Source organism: Salmo trutta, chromosome 9, assembly GCF_901001165.1.
Source record: "Salmo trutta chromosome 9, fSalTru1.1, whole genome shotgun sequence".
NCBI classification, from domain to species: domain Eukaryota; kingdom Metazoa; phylum Chordata; class Actinopteri; order Salmoniformes; family Salmonidae; genus Salmo; species Salmo trutta.
In genome coordinates this window covers 40,135,761-40,158,522 of record NC_042965.1, presented here as the reverse complement: position 1 = coordinate 40,158,522, position 22,762 = coordinate 40,135,761, and the positions used below count along the sequence as shown (strand labels likewise).

General features: G+C 43.8%; 1 protein-coding gene across 1 annotated transcript in view; it reads right to left on the bottom strand.

Moving 5' to 3' along the window:
- mamdc2a (MAM domain containing 2a) overlaps positions 1 to 22,762 on the bottom strand; it is a 32,825-nt gene that overhangs the window by 6,926 nt on the left and 3,137 nt on the right. The window contains exons 3-10 of the mRNA XM_029763684.1: positions 16,878 to 17,128; positions 15,961 to 16,045; positions 15,646 to 15,783; positions 14,532 to 14,788; positions 3,739 to 3,832; positions 1,179 to 1,325; positions 305 to 570; positions 117 to 213 (exon numbers count right to left, since the gene is read on the bottom strand). Coding sequence (XP_029619544.1) covers positions 117 to 213; positions 305 to 570; positions 1,179 to 1,325; positions 3,739 to 3,832; positions 14,532 to 14,788; positions 15,646 to 15,783; positions 15,961 to 16,045; positions 16,878 to 17,128 — 1,335 coding nt within the window. The remainder of the gene's footprint in view (positions 1 to 116; positions 214 to 304; positions 571 to 1,178; positions 1,326 to 3,738; positions 3,833 to 14,531; positions 14,789 to 15,645; positions 15,784 to 15,960; positions 16,046 to 16,877; positions 17,129 to 22,762) is intronic.

Genomic DNA, 22,762 nt, shown 5'->3' with positions numbered 1-22,762 from the left:
CATAGTTGCATGTGCAGTGGATATCACAAGGCAGGATTCAATCCCATGTGCAGTCTCCTTGACATAATGGCAAGGTCAAAGACCTGACGTATACACGCCCAGGCCTGCTGTCTTACCTGCTGTGATTCTACAGTCCCCAATGGTCACTGTGATGTCATCGAGAGCCACTTGGCCACAGTCCCAGAAGTTTTTACAGATGCTGACGAACACTACCTGGGAGAAAGACAGATATTACGCGGCTATCGCAGGGCAAAAAACTCAACTATTATCCCTCCCTTCCTTCTGTGTACGCATGCGTTGTTACCTTGGTAACCATGGGCTTCATATATGTGATGTCCACCCCTGTCCAGACATCTCTGGTGGTATCAGCCAGGCTCCAGACCTTCTCCTGAGCCACGTTGTGCTGGTCGTAGATGTAGAGAACCAGCGCGTTTTCCACTTTCCTGAAGCCGTGAAGGGCGTAGTGGAAACGCAGACAGTACTTGTGGTTGCCGGGGAGGAAAGGACCGTGGAGACGACCCACGTAACCCGGCCGCGACGTGAATCGTGTGTTCGCCAGGAGGAACGAGCCTGGAGGGTAGATTTAGGATTTGATATGTTACGTGTCTCTAAGCAGGACATCACTTTAACCCATACCTACATGTTCATATTACCCCAACTACCTCGTACCTCTGCACATTGACTCGGTACTGCTACTCCTTGTATATAGTCTCATTATTGTTATTTTATTGTGTTACTATTTTCTTTTTTTATTTGCTAATTTCTTACTTTTTAACACAGCTTTGTCAGTCTCGTAAGTAAGCATTTCATGGTAAAGTCTACACCTGTTGTATTCAGCGCATGTGATGAATAAATTAGATTTGATTTCCAACTGACTCTAAATACCTGTTATTTAGTCACAATCATTATGGGGCGAAACATAACTTCCAAGTACATTTTTCACTTAGTTATGTATCGATGTTAATGGGAAACATAAGTTTCCCATTAGGGCTCATAAATGTTTGTGACAAGTCTTACAGGCTTTGTGTTAGGCGTTATATGTGCATCCCAAATGGCAACCTATTCCCTATATAGTGCACAACTTTTGGCCAAGGCCCTGTGGACACTGGTCAAAAGTAGTCTACTATATAGGGAATAGGGTATAATTTGGGACGCGTCCATAGAGTTGTGTAACTCACCAGTCCCTGTGGTGTGGTCTCCTATTCTGTACGCATTGGGCTTCACTGAAACTCTGTTCCACACTTTGCTCTCCACTCTTTCCTGGTAGTACTGACACAGACCCTCCTCAAAGTCACAGTTAGCTATGGACGGGTCAACCACGGGCTCTGAAACAAAACATGCGGGTAGAAGTGAACAATGGTACCTCTTAATTCCATGCGTTAGAATCATTCCAAATGATCCAGACCAAGGCCGAAAACAGGCCATGGAATAAATGTTGCCAGCTACGGTCACTTTAGAATATGATACTACACCTCAGGGAGCTTTATAAAATGATACTACACCTCAGGGAGCTTTATAAGATGATACTACACCTCAGGGAGCTTTGGGAAATGATACTACACCTCAGGGAGCTTTGGGAAATGATACTACACCTCAGGGAGCTTTAGGAAATGATACTACACCTCAGGGAGCTTTAGGAAATGATACTACACCTCAGGGAGCTTTAGGAAATGATACTACACCTCAGGGAGCTTTAGGAAATGATACTACACCTCAGGGAGCTTTAGGAAATGATACTACACCCTAGGGAGCTTTAGGAAATGATACTACACCTTAGAGAGCTTTATAAAATGATACTACACCTTAGGGAGCTTTATAAAATGATACTACACCTCAGGGAGCTTTAGGAAATGATACTACACCTCAGGGAGCTTTAGGAAATGATACTACACCTTAGGGAGCTTTATAAAATGATACTACACCTTAGGGAGCTTTAGGAAATGATATTACACTCTAGGGAGCTTTATAAAATGATACTACACCTTAGGGAGCTTTATAAAATGATACTACACCTTAGGGAGCTTTATAAAATGATACTACACTCTAGGGAGCTTTAGAAAATGATACTACACTCTAGGGAGCTTTATAAAATGATACTACACCTCAGGGAGCTTTATAAAATGATACTACACCCCAGGGAGCTTTGGGAAATGATACCACACCTCAGGGAGCTTTAGGAAATGATACTACACCTCAGGGAGCTTTATAAAATGATACTACACCTTAGGGAGCTTTATAAAATGATACTACACCTCAGGGAGCTTTAGGAAATGATACTACACCTCAGGGAGCTTTGGAAATGATACTACACCTCAGGGAGCTTTGGGAAATGATACTACACCTCAGGGAGCTTTATAAAATGATACTACACCTCAGGGAGCTTTAGAAAATGATACTACACCTTAGGGAGCTTTATAAAATGATACTACACCTTAGGGAGCTTTATAAAATGATACTACACCTCAGGGAGCTTTAGGAAATGATACTACACCTCAGGGAGCTTTATAAAATGATACTACACCTCAGGGAGCTTTATAAAATGATACTACACCTTAGGGAGCTTTATAAAATGATACTACACCTTAGGGAGCTTCAGAAAATGATACTACACCTTAGGGAGCTTTATAAAATGATACTACACCTCAGGGAGCTTTATAAAATGATACCACACCTCAGGGAGCTTTGGGAAATGATACTACACCTCAGGGAGCTTTAGGAAATGATACTACACCTCAGGGAGCTTTATAAAATGATACTACACCTCAGGGAGCTTTATAAAATGATACTACACCTCAGGGAGCTTTAGGAAATGATACTACACCTCAGGGAGCTTTGGGAAATGATACTACACCTCAGGGAGCTTTAGGAAATGATACTACACCTCAGGGAGCTTTAGGAAATTATACTACACCTCAGGGAGCTTTGGGAAATTATACTACACCTCAGGGAGCTTTGGGAAATGATACTACACCGTAGGGAGCTTTGGGAAATTATACTACACCTCAGGGAGCTTTAGAAATACAAAGAAGGGGACATAATGGAAACTTTTAATTGTCAAAGTTTCTGCTGCAAGGTCTTTTTCAGGACACAGCAGGATACTTATACATGTTTTGAATGTTTACAATATAAAAGTGTCCATACATTACAAACAAGCTATAGATTGTATGTATTGATATGGCTATGACATCAGAACTGTGTTTAAAATACATGTACCATGCTGTATCCTAAGCCCAGGGCTGACTGACACAGTAATAGAACACATGTTGCTGAGGGTGAGAGAACACTGGCTGCTGAGAGGTTCTCTCTGGAATTTAGACTGAGGGACAGAGAGAAGGAGAGTGAGAAAGATACAGAAAGAGAAGAGAGAGACTAGTTCAACTTCAGAGGACAGTGGAATCAAAATAAGGATCATTTTTACATCCGCGGTTAACGTTCCAATCGGAATATAATCAATTCCAATCCTTTTCTTCAAATGGAACACACCCTTCTCTACCGCCTCTCTTGCTAAATCATGTTGTCTGGAACACTTGAGGAAAATGAGAATGGGTTGGATGGTAGAGTAGGGACTATGTGGTACTCCAGGGCTCTGTGGTGATGGTGTAATGTAGCTAGTAGCTACTGTTGCTGAAACACACTGGGCCAGTTTCCCGGACACAGATTAAAGCCTGTAGTCCTGGACTAAAAAGCAAGCTCAATGCACCCCACTGTGTTGATCATAGTAATACTGTATCCTCTCACCTGTCTCTGTGTGGCAGAACTCTGGAGAGAAGGAGATGTCATCAATGGCCACGTATCCTCCACGGGCACTGTTAAAGGCTACCTCATAAACCACCTGGAAAACACAGACCAAACCAAGATATAACCAAGATATGATCAGAAGATAACCATACAGTGTAAACTCAATAGTTAGCTCAACAGTTAGCGCAATAAACAGCTCATCAACAGTAAGCTCATCAACAGTTAGCCAGATGCCACACTAAAACGACCAGGCTCGTCCAACAGAACTTCATTTAAAACATGCCTCTCAGGTCAACGGAGCTTTTATCAATGCTAATGTAAGTCCTATTCAAAACCTTCAATGAGTTGACTGTAATGGTAAAGACATTGACTCAGACTCTGTAGCGTGTTACGTAACACAACAGAGCAGCTCTCTTTTTAACAGTAGCACTGGCTGGTGTAGAGCTGTAAAGGAAATGGTTGGGTCCTCACAAAGATCGTAAAACAATTCGATTTTGCCAGTCCCCACTAGGAAAATTGCTATTTTAGGCTTAAGGGTTAGGTTTAGGGTTAGGTTTACAATTACGGTTATGGTTTAGGGGTTAGGGTTAGATTTAGGGTGAGGGAAATTGGATTTTGAATGGAAATCAACTTTAGGTCCCCACAAGGATAGTAAAACGTGTGTGTGTGTGTGGCGTGTGTGTGTCAAAACACTCTTCTGTGTGGGAGGAATTCTAGCCGAGGCGCTTGTTACCTCAGACTTCTTTATACCGGAACTGAATACACGCATCACCAGAGACATTTTCTTTTTGCCGTGGAACCCCCCCAAAAAAGCCATATTACAACCTATGTGTTGTGATTATTGTGTTGTTTGCTCTATAACCTGTTTGTTCATATGCCTTGACACCGTGATATATAGGCCTAAAGGCCGAGACAATAAGAAGACTCAGTGGCAGAATAAATTCAACCACACCTTTGTTTCATCACAAAACCGGAGAGGAACAAAGCATATTGCATGTAACAAACAGTTACATGAACTTCAGCACGGTCAAGGAAATGTATGTTTCCAACATTTTCAGACCGCTAAACAATTATTGATTTACAACCACAGAAAGTTACCGCAAGTCGCAAAGAATACAGGAGCTGCCTCCACTATTCCAGCACCATTTTAACATCATCAAATCACCTCTACTTAGTCTAATGCAGGGACGACTAAAAGCTACCAAAAACTATTTAGTCCAATCAACGTAAGCTAAATATGACGAGGCTGTCCATGGTTCTGATTTCTGTGTGTGTGCGTGCGTGTGTGCGTGTTCGTGCAAGTAGGAAAACATGTTGAAACGCCAATGCCATCCTCCTCTCTTTCGTGTTGACGAAATGGTCGATCACTCTGTCATACAGTATACGCTTTTATTTTTTGTTGTCCAAGGCTACCTGGCTTAATTGCTTGCTCGCTAGCCTAACTTCCATTCATGGGCAAAGTTAGCTAGTTAACATTATCCTAATACATTGAACTTCCGTCCTCTCATGCCAGGGGCACAACAATGTATGAATTAATGGTTGGATCAGAATGACCGTTATAATCATTGTACGGAGAATTAAGTAAAACCACAATTCCAAATCCCTATCTTCATCCATTCCTAATTAAGAAAAGGGGGAATTTTAGCTAGCTAGCCAACAGAGGACGTCAACACAACGAGATGCAACAATTCAAGTTGTTTCTGTCAATGACGTATGTGTCACGTCCTGACCAGTTAAGGGTTATTTGTTGTTGGAGTTTGGTCAGGATGTGGCAGAGGGTATTTGTTTTATATGGTTTGGGGTGGTGGTGTAGGTGGTAGGTTGTTTTATTTATGTATTCCGGGGGTTTTGGGCACTGCTCTGTGTTTATGTATTTCTAGGTTTAGTTAGTTAGTTGTGGGTATAGGTTCTAGGTTTGTTTTCTATGTAGAGTTAATTGGGATTGGACTCCCAATTGAAGGCAGGTGTGTTGAGTTGCCTTTGATTGGGAGTCCTATATTAGTAGGGTGTGTTTGTCTGTGTGTTTGTGGGTAATTGTTTGTGAGCACTGCTTGTTTAGCCTGCCACACTGTTTGGTTGTGAGTATCGTTTATTGTTTGTTTTTTCTGTGGATGCTTTACGTATTTCATTAAAAGAATGAGTATCCACATTCCCGCTGCAGTTTGGTCAATTCAACACGGCACCTTTTGTGACAGTATGCTCTCGATGCGATTTGATAGGAGTGATGCCAAATCCAAACTGGCTTCCCATGACACCTTTTTTTGGTGCGCCAAGACCATTCATATTTAAGCTCACTCAGTTTACATTAATGCTGATTGGCTATTATTTCATACTTTTTTTAATCAAGGGAGGTCAAATGCTCGCTGGCTTCTCTTGCATTCAATGCTACGGCTGGCAATAAGGTCATACTGTTTGGGACCAGACAGCATCAGATACTGTAGATGGCCTACACTTAAAGAGACAGAGGGGCGCTGTTTCGCTCGCTCGGATACTTTCTCCGGCGAGATACTGTACATTCAGCATCTTGTGAATTGAAGGAAAATGATGGAACACAGAGACTGAAGATAAATTATTTTTAAAAATTATTGGTTAATTTATTGGGGAAGCCTGGCTTCTCTTGGTATCCATAAATACATGCAACTGTAAGAATATGTCAAAGATAAATACAGAGACAGAGTATAAGTACGAGAGGTCAAGAGGACGAGCGGTCAAGAGGACGAGCGGTCAAGAGGACGAGAAGTCAAGAGGACGAGAAGTCAAGAGGACGAGAAGTCAATAGAATTAACAATCAATGGAAATAGTTGTTTTCTGTAAAAGGGAATTATTGATCAATGGGTCAGAGACATGGGAGGAATTTGTCTATACAGTGAGCCTGAAATAGGATACTTGTTATTTGGTCATTGGCCCAGTTGTACTGCAAGGACTTCTAATTGGTCAACCACAGGCTAGGGCTGGGTTATAAAACTATATCCTGTCCCTTTGTTCATGGGAGAGAACAACAGGAGAGAATCACTGGAGAGCATCACTGAGGACAGGGGAGAATGACCATCTACTTCCATGCATGATTTGTCCTATTTGAATAAAACTATTTTCCTCCCCCTGATTTGCTTTGGGGTTTGTGTTATTGAAGAATAACATCAATTGCTAACACCACTGTGCATACTGCCCAGTGCTACATGTTTAGGTTAAAGGGGCAGTGCAGTTCAAAATGTGATTTTCCTGTTTGTTTGATGATATTTCCACAATATGAGGTCAAAATAACACTCTGGAATTGTGAAAATTATGATAATGCCCTTTTTGTGTAAGAGCTGTTTGAAAAATAATGCCTGGAATTTCAACCAGTTCAAGTGGGAGTTTTTGGCCCAATCATGACATCACAATCTGATCTGATTATTCTGACCAACGACCAGTCATCTTTTATTTGCATGTGTATCCTCCTACTTTGAAGGGGTAAGCGGGGTAGGCTCTCTAGAGTCTAGACGATCCTATCCGCCAATCAGGGCTGTGGTTGTAAATATATTAACATATTTATCAACATGCCCACACGATCAGACGGAGCATTTCAATGGCAAAAGGAGACTGAGGGCAATAAATAATAACAAATATATTTGGAGTTATTCTCATGAAATAAACACACACAGTGATTTTATTAGATGATGATTTAAAAATGTAATTAAAAAGACATTGAAGACAGAAAACAAACAGTGTGCTCCAGTCTTCAGTTCCCAATGGAAATCAATATTATGCAAAAAAATATTCAACCTAAATTCTATGAAAGATTGACATACAGCGCCTTTGGAAAGTATTCAGACCCCTTGACTTTTTCAACATTTTGTTACGTTACAACCTTATTCAAAAATGTATTTTCTACACACAATCTACACACAATACCCCATAATGACAAAGCAAAAAACAGGTTTTTAGAAATTTTTGCATATTTAGAAAAATAAAAAAAACGGAAAAACCTTATTTACATAACTTTTCAGACCCTTTCCTATGAGACTCGCAATTGACCTCAGGTGCATCCTGTTTCCATTGGTGATCCTTGAGATGTTTCTCCAACTTGATTGGAGTCCACCTGTGGTAAATTCAATTGATTGGACATGATTTGGAAAGGCGCACACGTGTCTATATAAGGTCCTACAGTTGACAGTACATGTCAGAGCAAAAACCAAGCCATGAGGTCGAAGGAATTGACCATAAAGCTCCAAGACAGGATCGTGTCAAGGCACAGATCTGGGGAAGGGTACCAAAACATTTCTGCAGCATTGAAGGTCCCCAAGAACACAGTGGTCCCCAAGAACACATCATTCTTAAATGGAAGAAGTTTGGAACCACCAAGACTCTTCCTAGAGCTGGCCTCCCGGCCAAACTGAGCAATCGGGGGAGAAGGGCCTTGGTCAGGGAGGTGACTAAGAACCCGATGGTGACTCTGACAGAGCTCCAGAGTTCCTCTGTGGAGATGGGAGAACCTTCCAGAAGGACAACCATCTCTGCAGCACTCCACCAATCAGGCTTTTAAGGTAGGGTGGCCAGACAGAAGCCACTCCTCAGTAAAAGGCACGACAGCCAGCTTGCAGTTTGCCAAAAGGCACCTAAAGACTCTCAGACCATGATGAAACCAAGATTGAACACTTTGGCCTGAATGCCAAGCATCTCATCTGGAGCAAACCTGGCACCATTCCTACAGTGAAGCATGGTGGTGGCAGCATCATGCTGTGAGGATGTTTTTCAGCGGCAGGAACTGGGAGACTAATCAGGATCAAGGCAAAGATGAACGGAGCAAAGTACAGAGAGATCCTTGATGAAAACCTGCTCCAGAGCGCTCAGACTGGTTCAAATTGTATTTGTCACCAAATACAACAGGTGTAGCCCTTACAGTGAAATGCTTACTTACAAGACCTTTACCAACAATGCAGTTTTAGGAAAATACCTACAAAAAAGTAAGAGACAAGAATAACAAATAATTAAAGAGCAGCAGCATATAACAATAGCGGGGCTATAGACAGGGAGTACCGGTACAGAGTCAATGTGTGGGGGTACCGGTGTCGAGGTAATTGAGGTAATATGTACATGTAGGTTATTAAAGTGACAATGCATAGATAATAATAGAGAGTAGCAGCAGCGTAGAAGGGGGGGGGGGAATGCAAATAGTCTGGGTAGCCATTTGATTAGACGTTCAGGAGTCTTATGGCTTGGGGTTAGAAGCTGTTTAGAAGCTTCTTGAACCTAGACTTGGCGCTCCGGTACCGCTTGCCGTGCGGTAGCAGAGAGAACAGTCTATGACTAGGGTGGCTGGAGTCTTTGACAATTTTTAGGGCCTTCCTCTGACACCGCCTGGTATAGAGGTCCTGGATGGCAGGAAGCTTGGCCCCGGTGATGTACTGGGCCATACGCACTATCCTCTGTAGTGTCTTGCGGTCGGAGGCCGAGCAGTTGCCATACCAGGCAGTGATGCAACTGGTCAGGATGCTCTCGATGGTGCAGCTGTAGAACCTTTGAGGATCTGAGGACCCATGCCAAATCTTTTTCAATCTCCAGAGGGGGAATAGGTTTTGTCGTGCCCTCTTCACGACTGTCTTGTTGTGCTTGGACCATGTTAGTTTGTTGGTGATGTGGACGCCAAGGAACTTGAACCTCTCAACCTGCTCCACTACAGCACCGTCGATGGGAATGAGGGCGTGCTCTGTCCTCCTTTTCTTGTGGTCCACAATCATCTCCTTTGTCTTGGTCATGTTGAGGGAGAGGTTGTTGTCCTTGCACCATATGGTCAGGTCTCTGACATCCTCCCTATAGGCTGTCTCATCGTTGTCGGTGATCAGGCCTACCGCTGTTTTGTCATCAGCAAACTTAATGATGGTGTTGGAGTCGTGCCTGACCGTGCAGTCATGAGTGAACAGGAAGTACAGGAGGGGACTGAGCACGCACCCCTGAGGGGCCCCCGTGTGAGGATGTGTTGTTACCTACCCTTACCACCTGGGGGCGGCCCGTCTGGAAGTCCAGGATCCAGTTGCAGAGGGAGGTGTTTAGTCCCAGGGTCCTTAGCTTAGTGATGAGCTTTGAGGGCACTATGGTGTTGAACGCTGAGCTGTAGTCAATGAATAGCATTTTCACATAGGTGTTCCTTTTGTCCAGGTGTGAAAGGGCAGTGTGGAGTGCAATAGAGATTGCATCATCTGTGGATCTGTTGGTGCGGTATGCAAATTGGAGTGGGTCTAGGGTTTCTGGGATAATGGTGTTGATGTGAGCCTTGACCAGCCTTTCAAAGCATTTCATGGCTACAGACGTGAGTGCTACGGGTTGGTAGTCATTTAGGCAGGTTACCTTAGTGTTCTTGGGCACAGGGACTATGGTGTTCTGCTTGAAACATGTTGGTATTACAGACTCATACAGGGAGAGGTTGAAAATGTCAGTGAAGACACTTGCCAATTTGTCAGCACTCGGAGTACACGTTCTGGTAATCCGTCTGGCCCTGCGGCTTTGTGAATGTTGACCTGTTTAAAGGTCTTACTCACATCAACTGTGGAGAGCGTGATCACACAGTCGTCCGGAACAGCTGATGCTCTCATGCATGTTTCAGTGTTACTTGCCTTGAAGCGAGCATAGAAGTTATTTAGCTCATCTGGTAGGCTCGTGTCACTGGGCAGCTCGCGGCTGTGCATCCCTTTGTAGTCTGTCATAGTTTGCAAGCCCTGCCATATCCGACGAGCGTCAGAGTCGGTGTAGTACGATTCGATCTTAGTCCTGTATTGACGCTTTGCCTGTTTGATGGTTCGTCGGAGGGTATAGCGAGATTTCTTGTAAGCTTCTGGGTTAGAGTCCCGCTCCTTGAAAGCGGCAGCTCTACCCTTTAGTTCAGTGCGTGAATGTTGCCTGTAATCCATGGCTTCTGGTTGGAGTAGGTACGTACAGTCACTGTGGGGACGACTTCCTCGATGCACTTATTGATAAAGCCAGTGACTGATGTGGTGTACACTCATGTAGTTTAGCATCTGCTTCATTTGACCACTTTTTTATAGACCGAGTCATTGGTGCATGCTGCTTTACTTTTTGCTTGTAAGCAGGAATCAGGAGGATAGAATTACGGTCAGATTTGCCAAATGCAGGGCAAGGGAGAGCTTTGTACGCGTCTCTGTGTGTGGAGTAAAGGTGGTCTAGAATTTTTTTCCCTCTGGTTGCACATTTAACATGCTGATAGAAATGAGATAAAAACTGATTTTAGTTTTCCTGCATTAAATTCCCCGACCACTAGGAGCGCTGCCTCTGGATGAACGATTTCCTGTTTGCTTTTGGCAGTATACAGCTCATTGAGTGCGGTTTTAGTGCCAGCATCAGTCTGTGGTGGTATGTAGACACCTACGAAAAATACAGATGAAAACTCTCTAGGTAGATAGTGTGGTCTACAGCTTATCATGAGATACTCTACCTCAGGGGAGCAAAACCTTGAGACTTCCTTAGAAATCATGCACCAGCTGTTGTTTACATACAGTTGAAATCAGAAGCTTACATACACATAGGTTGGAGTCATTAAAACTCATTTTACAACCACTCCACAAATTTCTTGTTAACAAACTATAGTTTTGGCAAGTCGGTTAGGACATCTACTTTGTGAATGACACAAGTAATTTTTCCAACAATTGTTTACAGACCGATTATTTCACTTATAACTCACTGTATCACAATTCCAGTGAGTTAGAGGTTTACATACACTAAATTGACTGTGCCTTTAAACAGCTTGGAAAAATTCTAGAAAACGATGTCATGGCTTTAGAAGCTTCTGACAGGCTAATAGACATAATTTGAGTCAATTGGAGGTGTACCTGTGGATGTATTTCAAGGCTTACCTTCAAACTCAGTGCTTCTGTGCTTGACATCATGGGAAAATCAAAAGAAATCAGCCAAGACCTCAGAAAAAAACCTTCACAAGTCTGGTTCATCCTTGGGAGCAATTTCCAAACGCCTGAAAGTACCACGTTCATCTGTACAAACAATAGTACTCAAGTATAAACCCCATGGGACCACGCAGCCATCATACCGCTCAGGAAGGAGACGCGTTCTGTCTCCTAGAGATGAACGTACTTTGGTGCGAAAAGTGAAAATCAATCCCAGAACAACAGCAAATGACCTTGTGAAGATGCTGGAGGAAACAGGTACAAAAGTATCTATATCCACAGTAGAACGAGTCCTATATCGACATAACCTGAAAGGCCGCTCAGCAAGGAAGAAGCCACTGCTCCAAAACCACCATAAAAAAAGCCAGACTACGGTTTGCGACTGCACATGGGGAAAAATATCGTACTTTTTGGACAAATGTCCTCTGGTCTGAGCAAACAAAAATAGAACTGTTTGGCCATAATGACCATCATTATTTTTGGAGGAAAAAGGGGGAGGATTGCAAGCCGAAGAACACCATCCCAACCGTGAAGCACGGGGGTGACAGCATCATGTTGTGGGGGTGCTTTGCTGCAGGAGGGACTGGTGCACTTCACAAATTAGATGGCATCATGAGGATCGAAAAGTATGTGGACATATTGAAGCAACATCTCAAGACATCAGTCAGGAAGATAAATCTTGGTCGCAAATGGGTCTTCCAAATGGACAATGACCCCAAGCATACTTCCAAAGTTGTGACAAAAGTGCTTAAGGACAACAATGTCAAGGTATTGGAGTGGCCATCACAAAGCACTGACCTCAATCCCATAGAAAATGTGTGGCCAGAACTGAAAAAGTGTGTGCGGGCAAGGAGGCCTACAAACCTGACTCAGTTACACCAGCTCTGTCAGGAGGAATGGGCCAAAATTCACCCAATTTATTGTGGGAAGCTTGTGGAAGGCTACCCAAAACTTCGACCCATGCCTTTAAAACAATTTAAAGGCAATGCTAGCAAATACTAATTGAGTGTATGTAAACTTCTGACCCACTGGGAATGTGATGAAAGAAATAAAAGCTGAAATAAATCATTCTCTCTACTATTATTCTGACATTTCACATTCTTAAAATAAAGTGGTGATACTAACTGACCTAAGAAAGGGAATTTTTACTAGGATTAAATGTCAGGAATTGTGAAAAACTGAGTTTAAATGTATTTGGCTATGGTGTATGTAAACTTCCGACTTCAACTGTATATGCATAGGTCCCGCTCTATGTCTTACCAGAGGCTGCTGTTCTATCCTGCCAATAGAGTGTACAACCCGCCAGCTGTATGTTCTTAATGTCGTTGTTCAGCCACGACTCGGTGAAACATAAGATATTACAGTTTTGAATGTCCCGTTGGTAGGATATACGTGCTTTCAGTTTATCCCATTTATTTTCCAGCGATTGAACATCAGCTAGCAGGACAGAAGGCAAAGGCAGATTAGCCACTTGTCGCCTGATCCTCACAAGGCACCCTGATCTTTTTCCGCAAAATCTCAATTTCCTTCTCCAGCGAATGACGGGGATCTGGGCCTGGTCGGGTGTCTAGTAGTATACTAGTATATCCCTCCCGTCCGACTCATTGAAGAAAAACTCTTCGTCTAATCTGAGGTGAGTAATCGCAGTCCTGATGTCCAGAAGCTCTTTTCGGTCATAAGAGACAGTAGCAGCAACATTATGTCCAAAACAAGTTATGAACAACGTGAAAAAACGAAGAGCCAATAAGACGGCAGGCCTCCCCTCCGGCACCATCATGACCTTCCAATCATGACCTTCCAATACTACAATGATCCTAAGCACACAGCCAGGACAAAGCAGGAGTAGCTTCGGGACAAGTCTCTGAATGTCCTTGAGTGGCCCAGCCAGAGCCCGGATTTGAACCCGATCAAACATCTCTGGAGAGACCTGAAAATAGCTGTGCAGCGACGCTCCCCATCCAACCTGACAGAGGTTGAGAGGATCTGCAGAGAAGAATGGGAGAAACTCCCCAAATACAGGTGTGCCAAGCTTGTAGATTCAACCCCAAGAAACCTTGATGCCTTAATCGCTGCTAAAGGTGCTTCAACAAAGTACTGAGTTAAGGGTCTAAATACATATGTACATTTTTATATTTACATTCATTTCTAAAAACCTGTTTTTGCTTTGACATTATGGGGTATTGTGTGTAGATTGATATGGAAAAAGTCAAGGGGTCTGAATACTTTTGGAATGCACTGTACACTTCACAACAGAATCTGACAGGAAGTCACCAGTCTGCTATAAGATATATTACAACACTACAGCAGCAGCAGAGAACAAGACCAAACATTTCCTTTCTTTTCAATCTATTCTCTTCCAACAAGAGATTCATAGGAGAGGAGGTGAAGGGGGATGGCTGTCTGTGTGAAATGTGGTTGAGAAGGGGGAGGAGGAAGAGAGGAGGAGAGGGAGGACTAGGAGGAGGAGAGGAGAAGAGGAGGAGGAGAAGGGGGGAGGACTGGGAAGAGGAGAAGCAGGAGGATTGGAAGGAGGAGGAGGAGGGGAAGAGTCATACAAACTCTTCCCTGAATCTTCTTTGTGGAGTTCTGCCCTTGAAGGAACTCACTCAGTCTCTGGCGCTATGACAACACTTCAGTCTCTGGTGCTATGGCAACAGTAATTAATAACACCCTTCTCCTGTCTGGCTATTTATATCTGTCCAGAGAATCCACAGGGAAGAATACTGCACAGACCAAAGATCTCTAGTGTGTGTGTGTGTGTGTGTGTGTCTGCCTGCCTGCCTGCTTGTGTCTGTCTGTCCTTACCCTCTGACCCTTGAACTCTAAGGTGTGTATGGCCAGTACTGACCTCCAGGCATGTGTTTGTTTGTCAAGCAGGTGTGGTGTACTACCCATACTGACCTCCAGGGGGTGTGGGGCCTTAATATCCACGTTGACCAGCCTCCAGGAAGTTGTAGCGTAGACCTCAGGCCTCCAGATCTCCTCGTAGTGTCCCAGCGTGTCTCTAGTGAACACTGAGAAGATGTTCCCTCTCTCCTGGTCCCTCTGGTAGTAGAACGACAGGCAGCCTGACACCGGCGTGGTCGTCATGGGAGACGTCAGCTTAGCCACTTCCTGGAACCGCTTGGCATAGACTGAGTCCACATACATGTAGTGGCCTGGAGAGAGATGAGAGAGGTGAGAGAGATGAGCGAGGTGAGAGAGGTGAGAGAGAGGCGATGTGTAGAAACATGACAGCAATATTGGGTTATCGTATTGTATAGAACAAAAACTAGTACACATACCACCAATGAACAGAACACACACTCATGTCAGGCCCCTGGTGTGATCTTTGTGTGTGTGTACCTCTCTGGTTGTTTATGGTGTGTGTGTGTGTGTGTGTGTGTGTGTGTGTGTGTGTGTGTGTGTGTGTGTGTGTGTGTGTGTGTGTGTGTGTGTGTGTGTGTTTGTATGTGTGTGTACCTCTGGTTGTTCATGGTGTGTGTACCTCTCTGGGTGTTTATGGTGTGTGTGTGTGTGTGTGTGTGTGTGTGTGTGTGTGTGTGTGTGTGTGTGTGTGTGTGTGTGTGTGTGTGTGTGTGTGTGTGTGTGTGTGTGTGTGTGTGTGTGCCTCTCTGGTTGTTTATGGTGTGTGTGTGTGTGTGTGTGTGTGTGTGTGTGTGTGTGTGTGTGTGTGTGTGTGTGTGTGTGTGTGTGTGTGTGTGTGTGTGTGTGTGTGTGTGTACCTCTCTGGTTGTTTATGGTGTATGTATGTGTGTGTGTGTGTGTGTGTGTGTGTGTACCTCTCTGGTTGTTTATGGTGTGTGTGTGTGTACCTCTCTGGTTGTTTATGGTGTGTGTGTGTGTACCTCTCTGGTTGTTTATGGTGTGTGTGTGTGTGTACCTCTCTGGTTGTTTATGGTGTGTGTGTGTGTACCTCTCTGGTTGTTTATGGTGTGTGTGTGTGTACCTCTCTGGTTGTTTATGGTGTGTGTGTGTGTACCTCTCTGGGTGTTTATGGTGTGTGTGTGTGTACCTCTCTGGTTGTTTATGGTGTGGTCATCAGGCAGGTTGGACTGGGGGTCTCTGGCTAGACTCCCTCCAACATACCAGTTGACATTAGGGTTCCAGTGGTTACTGTAGCCACACAGGTGGTGCTCCTCAAAGTTACACTCTGTCAACAACAACAACCGTTATATCTCTTGGTATAAAAGTCATGAAATCTGCACATGTGCCACGTACAAGACATATTTTTGATTTCAATATTATGTTTTCTAAACATAAAAAGGCATTAACCACATGTTGTAAGGCTTAACAGTTGTCTTAACATTCTCCTACCCTGGGAACTGACCTATGCAGTAGCCAGGCACGATGTGGATTTCGAAGATCGCCACACTGTTGCCTGCTTCCTCACTGGGTCGACCCTCCAGCAAAAGCTAGGACAAACAGAGAGATAGAATGAGAGAAAGGTGGAGGGAAAGGGGGAGAGAAAGGGGGAGGGAAAGGGGGAGGGAAAGGGGGAGGGAAAGGGGGAGGGAAAATGGTGGAAGAGAACAAAAACAAATAAGCCATTATATCAGACAAGCACTGTTATGAAGTTTAGTGTGGAGACAGGTGTGGGATGGGGAGTGGAGACAGGTGTGGGATGGGTAGTGGAAACAGGTGTGGGATGGGGAGTGTAGACAGGTGTGGGATGGGGAGTGGAGACAGGCGTGGGATGGGGAGTGTAGACAGGTGTGGGATGGGGAGTGGAGACAGGTGTGGGATGGGGAGTGGAGACAGGTGTGGGATGGGGAGTGGAGACAGGTGTGGGATGGGGAGTGGAGACAGGTGTGGGATGGGGAGTGGAGACAGGTGTGGGATGGGGACAGTTATAGAATATAGAAGCTGAACCCCAGTTATAGAATATAGAGCCTGAACCCCAGTTATAGAATATAGAGCCTGAACCCCAGTTATAGACTATAGAGCCTGAACCCCAGTTATAGACTATAGAGCCTGAACCCCAGTTATAGACTATAGAGCCTGAACCCCAGTTATAGACTATAGAGCCTGAACCCCAGTTATAGAATATAGAGCCTGAACCCCAGTTATAGACTATAGAGCCTGAACCCCAGTTATAGAATATAGAGCCTGAACCCCAGTTATAGAATATAGAGCCTGAACCCCAGTTATAGACTATAGAGGATGGATGTTTTGGGGTGTGGTCTGCAAGCTTACCTGCTAGGTGTGTGTGTGTGTGTGTGTGTGTGTGTGTGTGCTTGTGTGTACCTGGTATGCGTTGGAGGTGTTTCTCAGGTCAATGCTTGCGATGAGCCAGCTGTCCGAGGGCTTGTCTGCGCCCCACAGTGTGTAGTCAAAGTTGTCTCCGTCCGGTCTGAGGTGCAGCTGCAGAGAGCCGTCTCCAGTAATCTGATACACCAGCCTCAGACAGCTCCAGTCCAGATGCTCTAATACTGGGCTCACCAGGACAGCCTTCTCCCTCCCGTCGATGAAGGACGAGTCTGCCGTGATGAAACGCCCTGTGGAGAATGACAAAGGAATAAATAAATAGTGTAGCTTGATAATTAAGTCGTAAATCATTACTTAATATTATTATGTTGATTTCTTCTTAATTTTGTAAAAATATTTTGGTTTGATACGGAGTCAAAGGGGGATATTACTCTGCTGAGGATGTGGGGGAGGAGGGTGTGTGTGTGTGTGTGTGTGTGTGTGTGTGTGTGTGTGTGTGTGTGTGTGTGTGTGTGTGGTCATGTTGTGTAGTTATACAGTGCATCACCTAGTCTAAACAAAAAGTCAAAAATACCATACAAGCACACCAAAACCTGACATCAGCATACGAAAGAAGCTGACTTCAATCAGAGAGTTAATCAGATAAAATCAGCTATGAACCACAGAGTAAGTTCATACAGCATCAAGGACATCGAGTCATTAAGACAAACATAAAACTGTTGGTCGCCGAACCAAGGAGGACGATGGGAATAAAACTCTCTGTACAAAGGGAAAAAGGAGGTCTGACAAAAACCAAAGCAATAGAGTCTGGAAACAAAAAATCATAATGACCCTGGTCACCTTTTCCCCTGCACTGCACCGTGGGTGGCAGGGAGGGAGAGAGAGGAACGAGAGAGATGGCAGGCTGTGCTATGTATCATAAACCATGAGTATGGACTGGATTCTTCTGGTCTCTGTAGAGGAAGCAGATCAGACAAGCCACATGTTCAATAAGCACCAACAGTAGATAAACTATATGGAGATGGCTGTACTGTACTGCTGTAATGAACGTGTCATAAGCAGCAAGTTGGCATGGAGACAGTTGTTGTCTGTAGTATATTATTATAATGGCGTCCGTTACTCTGTCCACTTTTACGACCTGGACCAAACTATATGCTCTGACAGACAGACAGTGGACATGATTCCTAGATACCATGTGGATCATCTCTCTCCCTCTCTCTTCTGTCCTCCCCCCTTTTCAAAGCCCATCTTTCAAAGCCCATCAAAGCCCATCCTTTCCCCTGTTCTTCTCCCTATTTCAACCCCTCTCTCTCTCCCTCTCTCTTCTGTCCTCCCCCCTTTTCAAAGCCCATCTTTCAAAGCCCATCAAAGCCCATCCTTTCCCCATGTTCTTCTCCCCATTTCAACCCCTCTCTCTCTCCCTCTCTCCTGTCCTCTAACCAAAACAATGCTCTTCCCCTGTCCCTCTACCTCCTAATATAATATCAACACTACTGAGTTAGACTCTCTCCCTGTCCCAAAGACAGTCTCCAAATATCAACACTACTGAGTTAGACTCTCTCCCTGTCCCAAAGACAGTCTCCTAATATCAACACTACTGAGTTAGACTCTCCCCCTGTCCCAAAGACAGTCTCCTAATATCAACACTACTGAGTTAGACTCTCTCCCTGTCCCAAAGACAGTCTCCTAATATCAACACTACTGAGTTAGACTCTCTCCCTGTCCCAAAGACAGTCTCCTAATATCAACACTACTGAGTTAGACTCTCTCCCTGTCCCAAAGACAGTCTCCTAATATCAACACTACTGAGTTAGACTCTCTCCCTGTCCCAAAGACAGTCTCCTAATATCAACACTACTGAGTTAGACTCTCTCCCTGTCCCAAAGACAGTCTCCTAATATCAACACTACTGAGTTAGACTCTCTCCCTGTCCCAAAGACAGTCTCCTAATATCAACACTACTGAGTTAGACTCTCTCCCTGTCCCAAAGACAGTCTCCTAATATCATCACTACTGAGTTAGACTCTCTCCCTGTCCCAAAGACAGTCTCCTAATATAAACACTCCTGATGAAACCCTATTCCCTACAAAGTGCACTACTTTTGACTAGGGAATGGGTTGTCATTTGGCACGTAATCTTAGACTCTTCCCCTAACATCAACACTCCTGACTGATTTATACTGGTCTCCTCAGAAAAGGCCTCAGAGTGATCCTCGAGACTGTAAACAGCTCCACATGTTAAGACCAAAGAGTAAATGAAGAGATATTGCACTGTGCACTGCAGTGTTCAAGCTGGATAACAGAAGGATGGACTCTCTTGGAATAATAAACATCTTTGGTTTCAGCACAAAACTTTTCATTTTTTACCGTTTGTCATATTCTAACATCTAAATAAAACAGTTTAAAATATGGAAATAATCATTGGATTGAATGTCCAAATCTTCATGATAAACATGTCTGTTTGGTCGGCTTGGAGCCTCATCCTAGTCTGTCTGACCAGAGCTGGCTGTGATGGACATAATCCACGTAACCTGCTTATCTACGGACTACAAACGCCACAAAATCATGGTACCAATATTAGCATTTTTAGCGCATAATATTCATATCATCCAAAAGTATCTAAACTTGATTGTGAAGCTCAACAAAGTCACTTGAACATGATGCAAGAAAAACGGTAATATCGGAACCACGATTTTGTTGCATTTGTGGCACAAATCCCATCCTAGTCCTGGTACCGATATTATCATTTTCGCACATCATGTTCGACTCATCTAAGTGACTTTGCTGGGCTTCACAATACATTTGAGATACTTTAGGATGATTTGGACAAGATGCGTGAGAAATGCTAATATTGTTACCAGGACTTGGATGTGATTTGTGCCACAAATGATAAAACGCTAGTGCTAGGGAAACTAAACCAAAGCATGGATTGCTGTCAAACCTTGTCAATAGACTGCTTACAGGGTGAGGAAACCAATATGTAATTTAGTAATTTGGGTGAACTATCCATTTAGCACTAATTTTCTGCAGATAAACTTCCTCTGGCCCTGAGCTCTTTACGAGGGTGAGAAAGGTCATTTGTAATGTGATACAAGTGATACAAGGGAAAGGGGGGATACCTAGTCAGTTGTACAACTGAATGCATTCAACTGAAATTTATCTTCTGCCTTTAACACAACAGAGAGGTGTGGGGGGGGGGTGCTGCCTTAATCGACATCCATGCCATCGGCACAGTGGGTTAACCGCCTTCCTCAGGGGCAGAACGACAGATTTTTTACCTTGTCAGCTCGGGGATTCGATCCAACAACGTTTCAGTTACTGGCCCAACGCTCCTACCCAGATACATGTTGACGGTATAAGCAGGGCATATTTAACCACACAACACAGACAATGCTGGATGTGGACGACCTATTTACATTTTTGTCATTTAGCAGAAACTCTTATCCAGAGCTCCTTAAGAGTAGCGAGTGCATACATTTTCCTACTGGTCCTCCATGGGAATGGAACCCACAACCCTGGCGCTGCAAGTGTGATGCTCTACCAACTGAGCCACACGCAACCTATGAACCCCAAAGAGCAAAAGGATTTCAGTTACAGAGCTGTTGCATGCTGGGGCCCTAACCTATTAATCTATTATACTGAACTTTAAAACATTGCAGTCCATCTGTTGTATACCAACTGTATGTATGTGAAGAGGAGCGACTAAGGAGCGTGATACCCATGTATGCAGGTCATATATATGAGTTAGTAGCAGCAAGCTAACCCTAATGTAGAGTATGGCTAGCCTCCAAATCCCATTATCAACAGGTTGTGACTTACACACTTTTATTCCGTTTATATTGAGACAAAGCCCTGGGATAACCTCTGACCTCAAAGCCCTGGGACAACCTCTGACCTCAAAAGCCCTGGGATAACCTCTGACCTCAAAGCCCTGGGATAACCTCTGACCTCAAAGCCCTGGGATAACCTCTGACCTCAAAAGCCCTGGGATAACCTCTGACCTCAAAAGCCTGGGATAACCTCTGACCTCAAAGCCCTGGGATAACCTCTGACCTCAAAGCCCTGGGATAACCTCTGACCTCAAAAGCCTGGGTGAACTTTGACCACTGGAGGTCCTCCTGACATGCAGGATCAGCGTCTGGGTGATTGGCTAAGGTCCAGCCGAGTTGTCCTGGTGAACATAACCCTGGTGAGTAATGGAGAGCTTTGTCTCTATGGGTTTAACACAACAAAGGGTCAGTGTCTGGGTGATTGGTTTAGCTGAGTTATTTGGGTGTGTAAGGGTCCTTTGTGCCTCTGTGGGTTTGATAGACCTATAATATCTCTGCTTTTTTTGATAGACCTTAAGATGTCTGCTTTACCTCCTGACCCCATATGGAGTGGAAGTAACGAATTACAAATACTCTCGTAAAAGCAGCTCCATAGTCAATCTGTTGTCTACATTGGCCGTGCAGCATTTATGGTGATACGGCCTCTGCAGAAGTCAGGGCATTCATAGAATAGGGGGAAAAAAACGTTTTAGTCCATCCAGGATGGACATTTTTCTTTAAAAGGATCACATAGACATACATTCTCACATCATAAACATTTAAATTCATACTTATTGTGCTTTGCGGAGCAGCGCAGAGTTGTTGAGTAGAGCTGTTGTGAAGGAAGTTGTCAAGGAAGTGAGTTTGTGTTTATACAGGACCTCCCGCCGCCCACCTTCCGTCAACCAATCATGTCAATGCGGAGCCCTCTGCATTGTTACAAAATTTGTGAGGCGCACGGCGATGTGGTGCGAAGCTCAATTTGGCTTCTGCATGCCTCCGGAGGCTCCGCAATTGCGTCACAACCTCCATACGGAGTCTCCAACCACATTTTTGGATCAAGCATAAATTGGCTTTTACTGTAACTGAGTAGCTTTTCTGAGTACATGCACTTTTTGGGGTCTTTTTCAGTCAGTCATTTTACTTTAGTATTGTACTTCGCTACCTTTTTAAAACCATCCATTACAGAGTACAATTTTGTAGGCTAATAATAATAATAATAATAATAATAAGTACGTAAAATTTGCGAAAGCCCCTCCGAGCCACAAGAAAACTGCTCATTGTTCTTTAGTCAGTGACCAATCAAATTTTACGCATCGCAGGCCAATCAAAGCAGGCCAATCAAATCAACCTGTGTATACAAACTGAACGATGATGGTTGGAAGATTTTTCAAAAAGGCAGGAATTTAGCTCGCTAGCTAGTTTAGTTCAAGACGTATTGTGTGCTAGCCTCGCTTACCAAGGATGGCGGAGCTGGCAGTCTACAAAAACTCTGCCTCAAACTTGATTTAACTATGAAAAATGTTGCTATGGATGGCTTAAGCAGTTAGTATTACTAGCTATCTAGTACTCTAACTTGCGTACGTTAGCAAGCTATCCTTGCAGCTAAGTTAGGTAGCTAGCCATGTAAGTTATCTGGGCTAGCTAACAACATTAGGCTAACGTCAGCAAGTGAGCTAGCTAGCTAGGTAGCTAAGTGAACTAGCTAGCTAATGTTAGTTAGCTTTGTCAAAACATACAGTATTACTGAATTTTAACAATGTACTGTACTTTGTCTGTGTAAAGTAGGATAACGCTCATCTAAAAGCCAGAGACTCAGTAAGTCTAACTGCATATGACTGTGATTTGAACTGTGTTTATATCTGTGATTTTATCTGTGATTTTATCTGTGATTTTAACTGTGATTATAACTGTGATTTTAACTGTGATTATAACTGTGTGAGTCTACACAATAGGTACACCTTAGCCAAAAGGCCAGCGGACGGTGATATTGAGTGTTTTCATCGCACTGTCCAAACACATTGTATGCTGACGCCAATATACTTGGTTATAGTTGTGAATGTGAAGCCAAGTGGATGATCGACCAGTCGTATGAAGAAAGAATACATACAGTAAT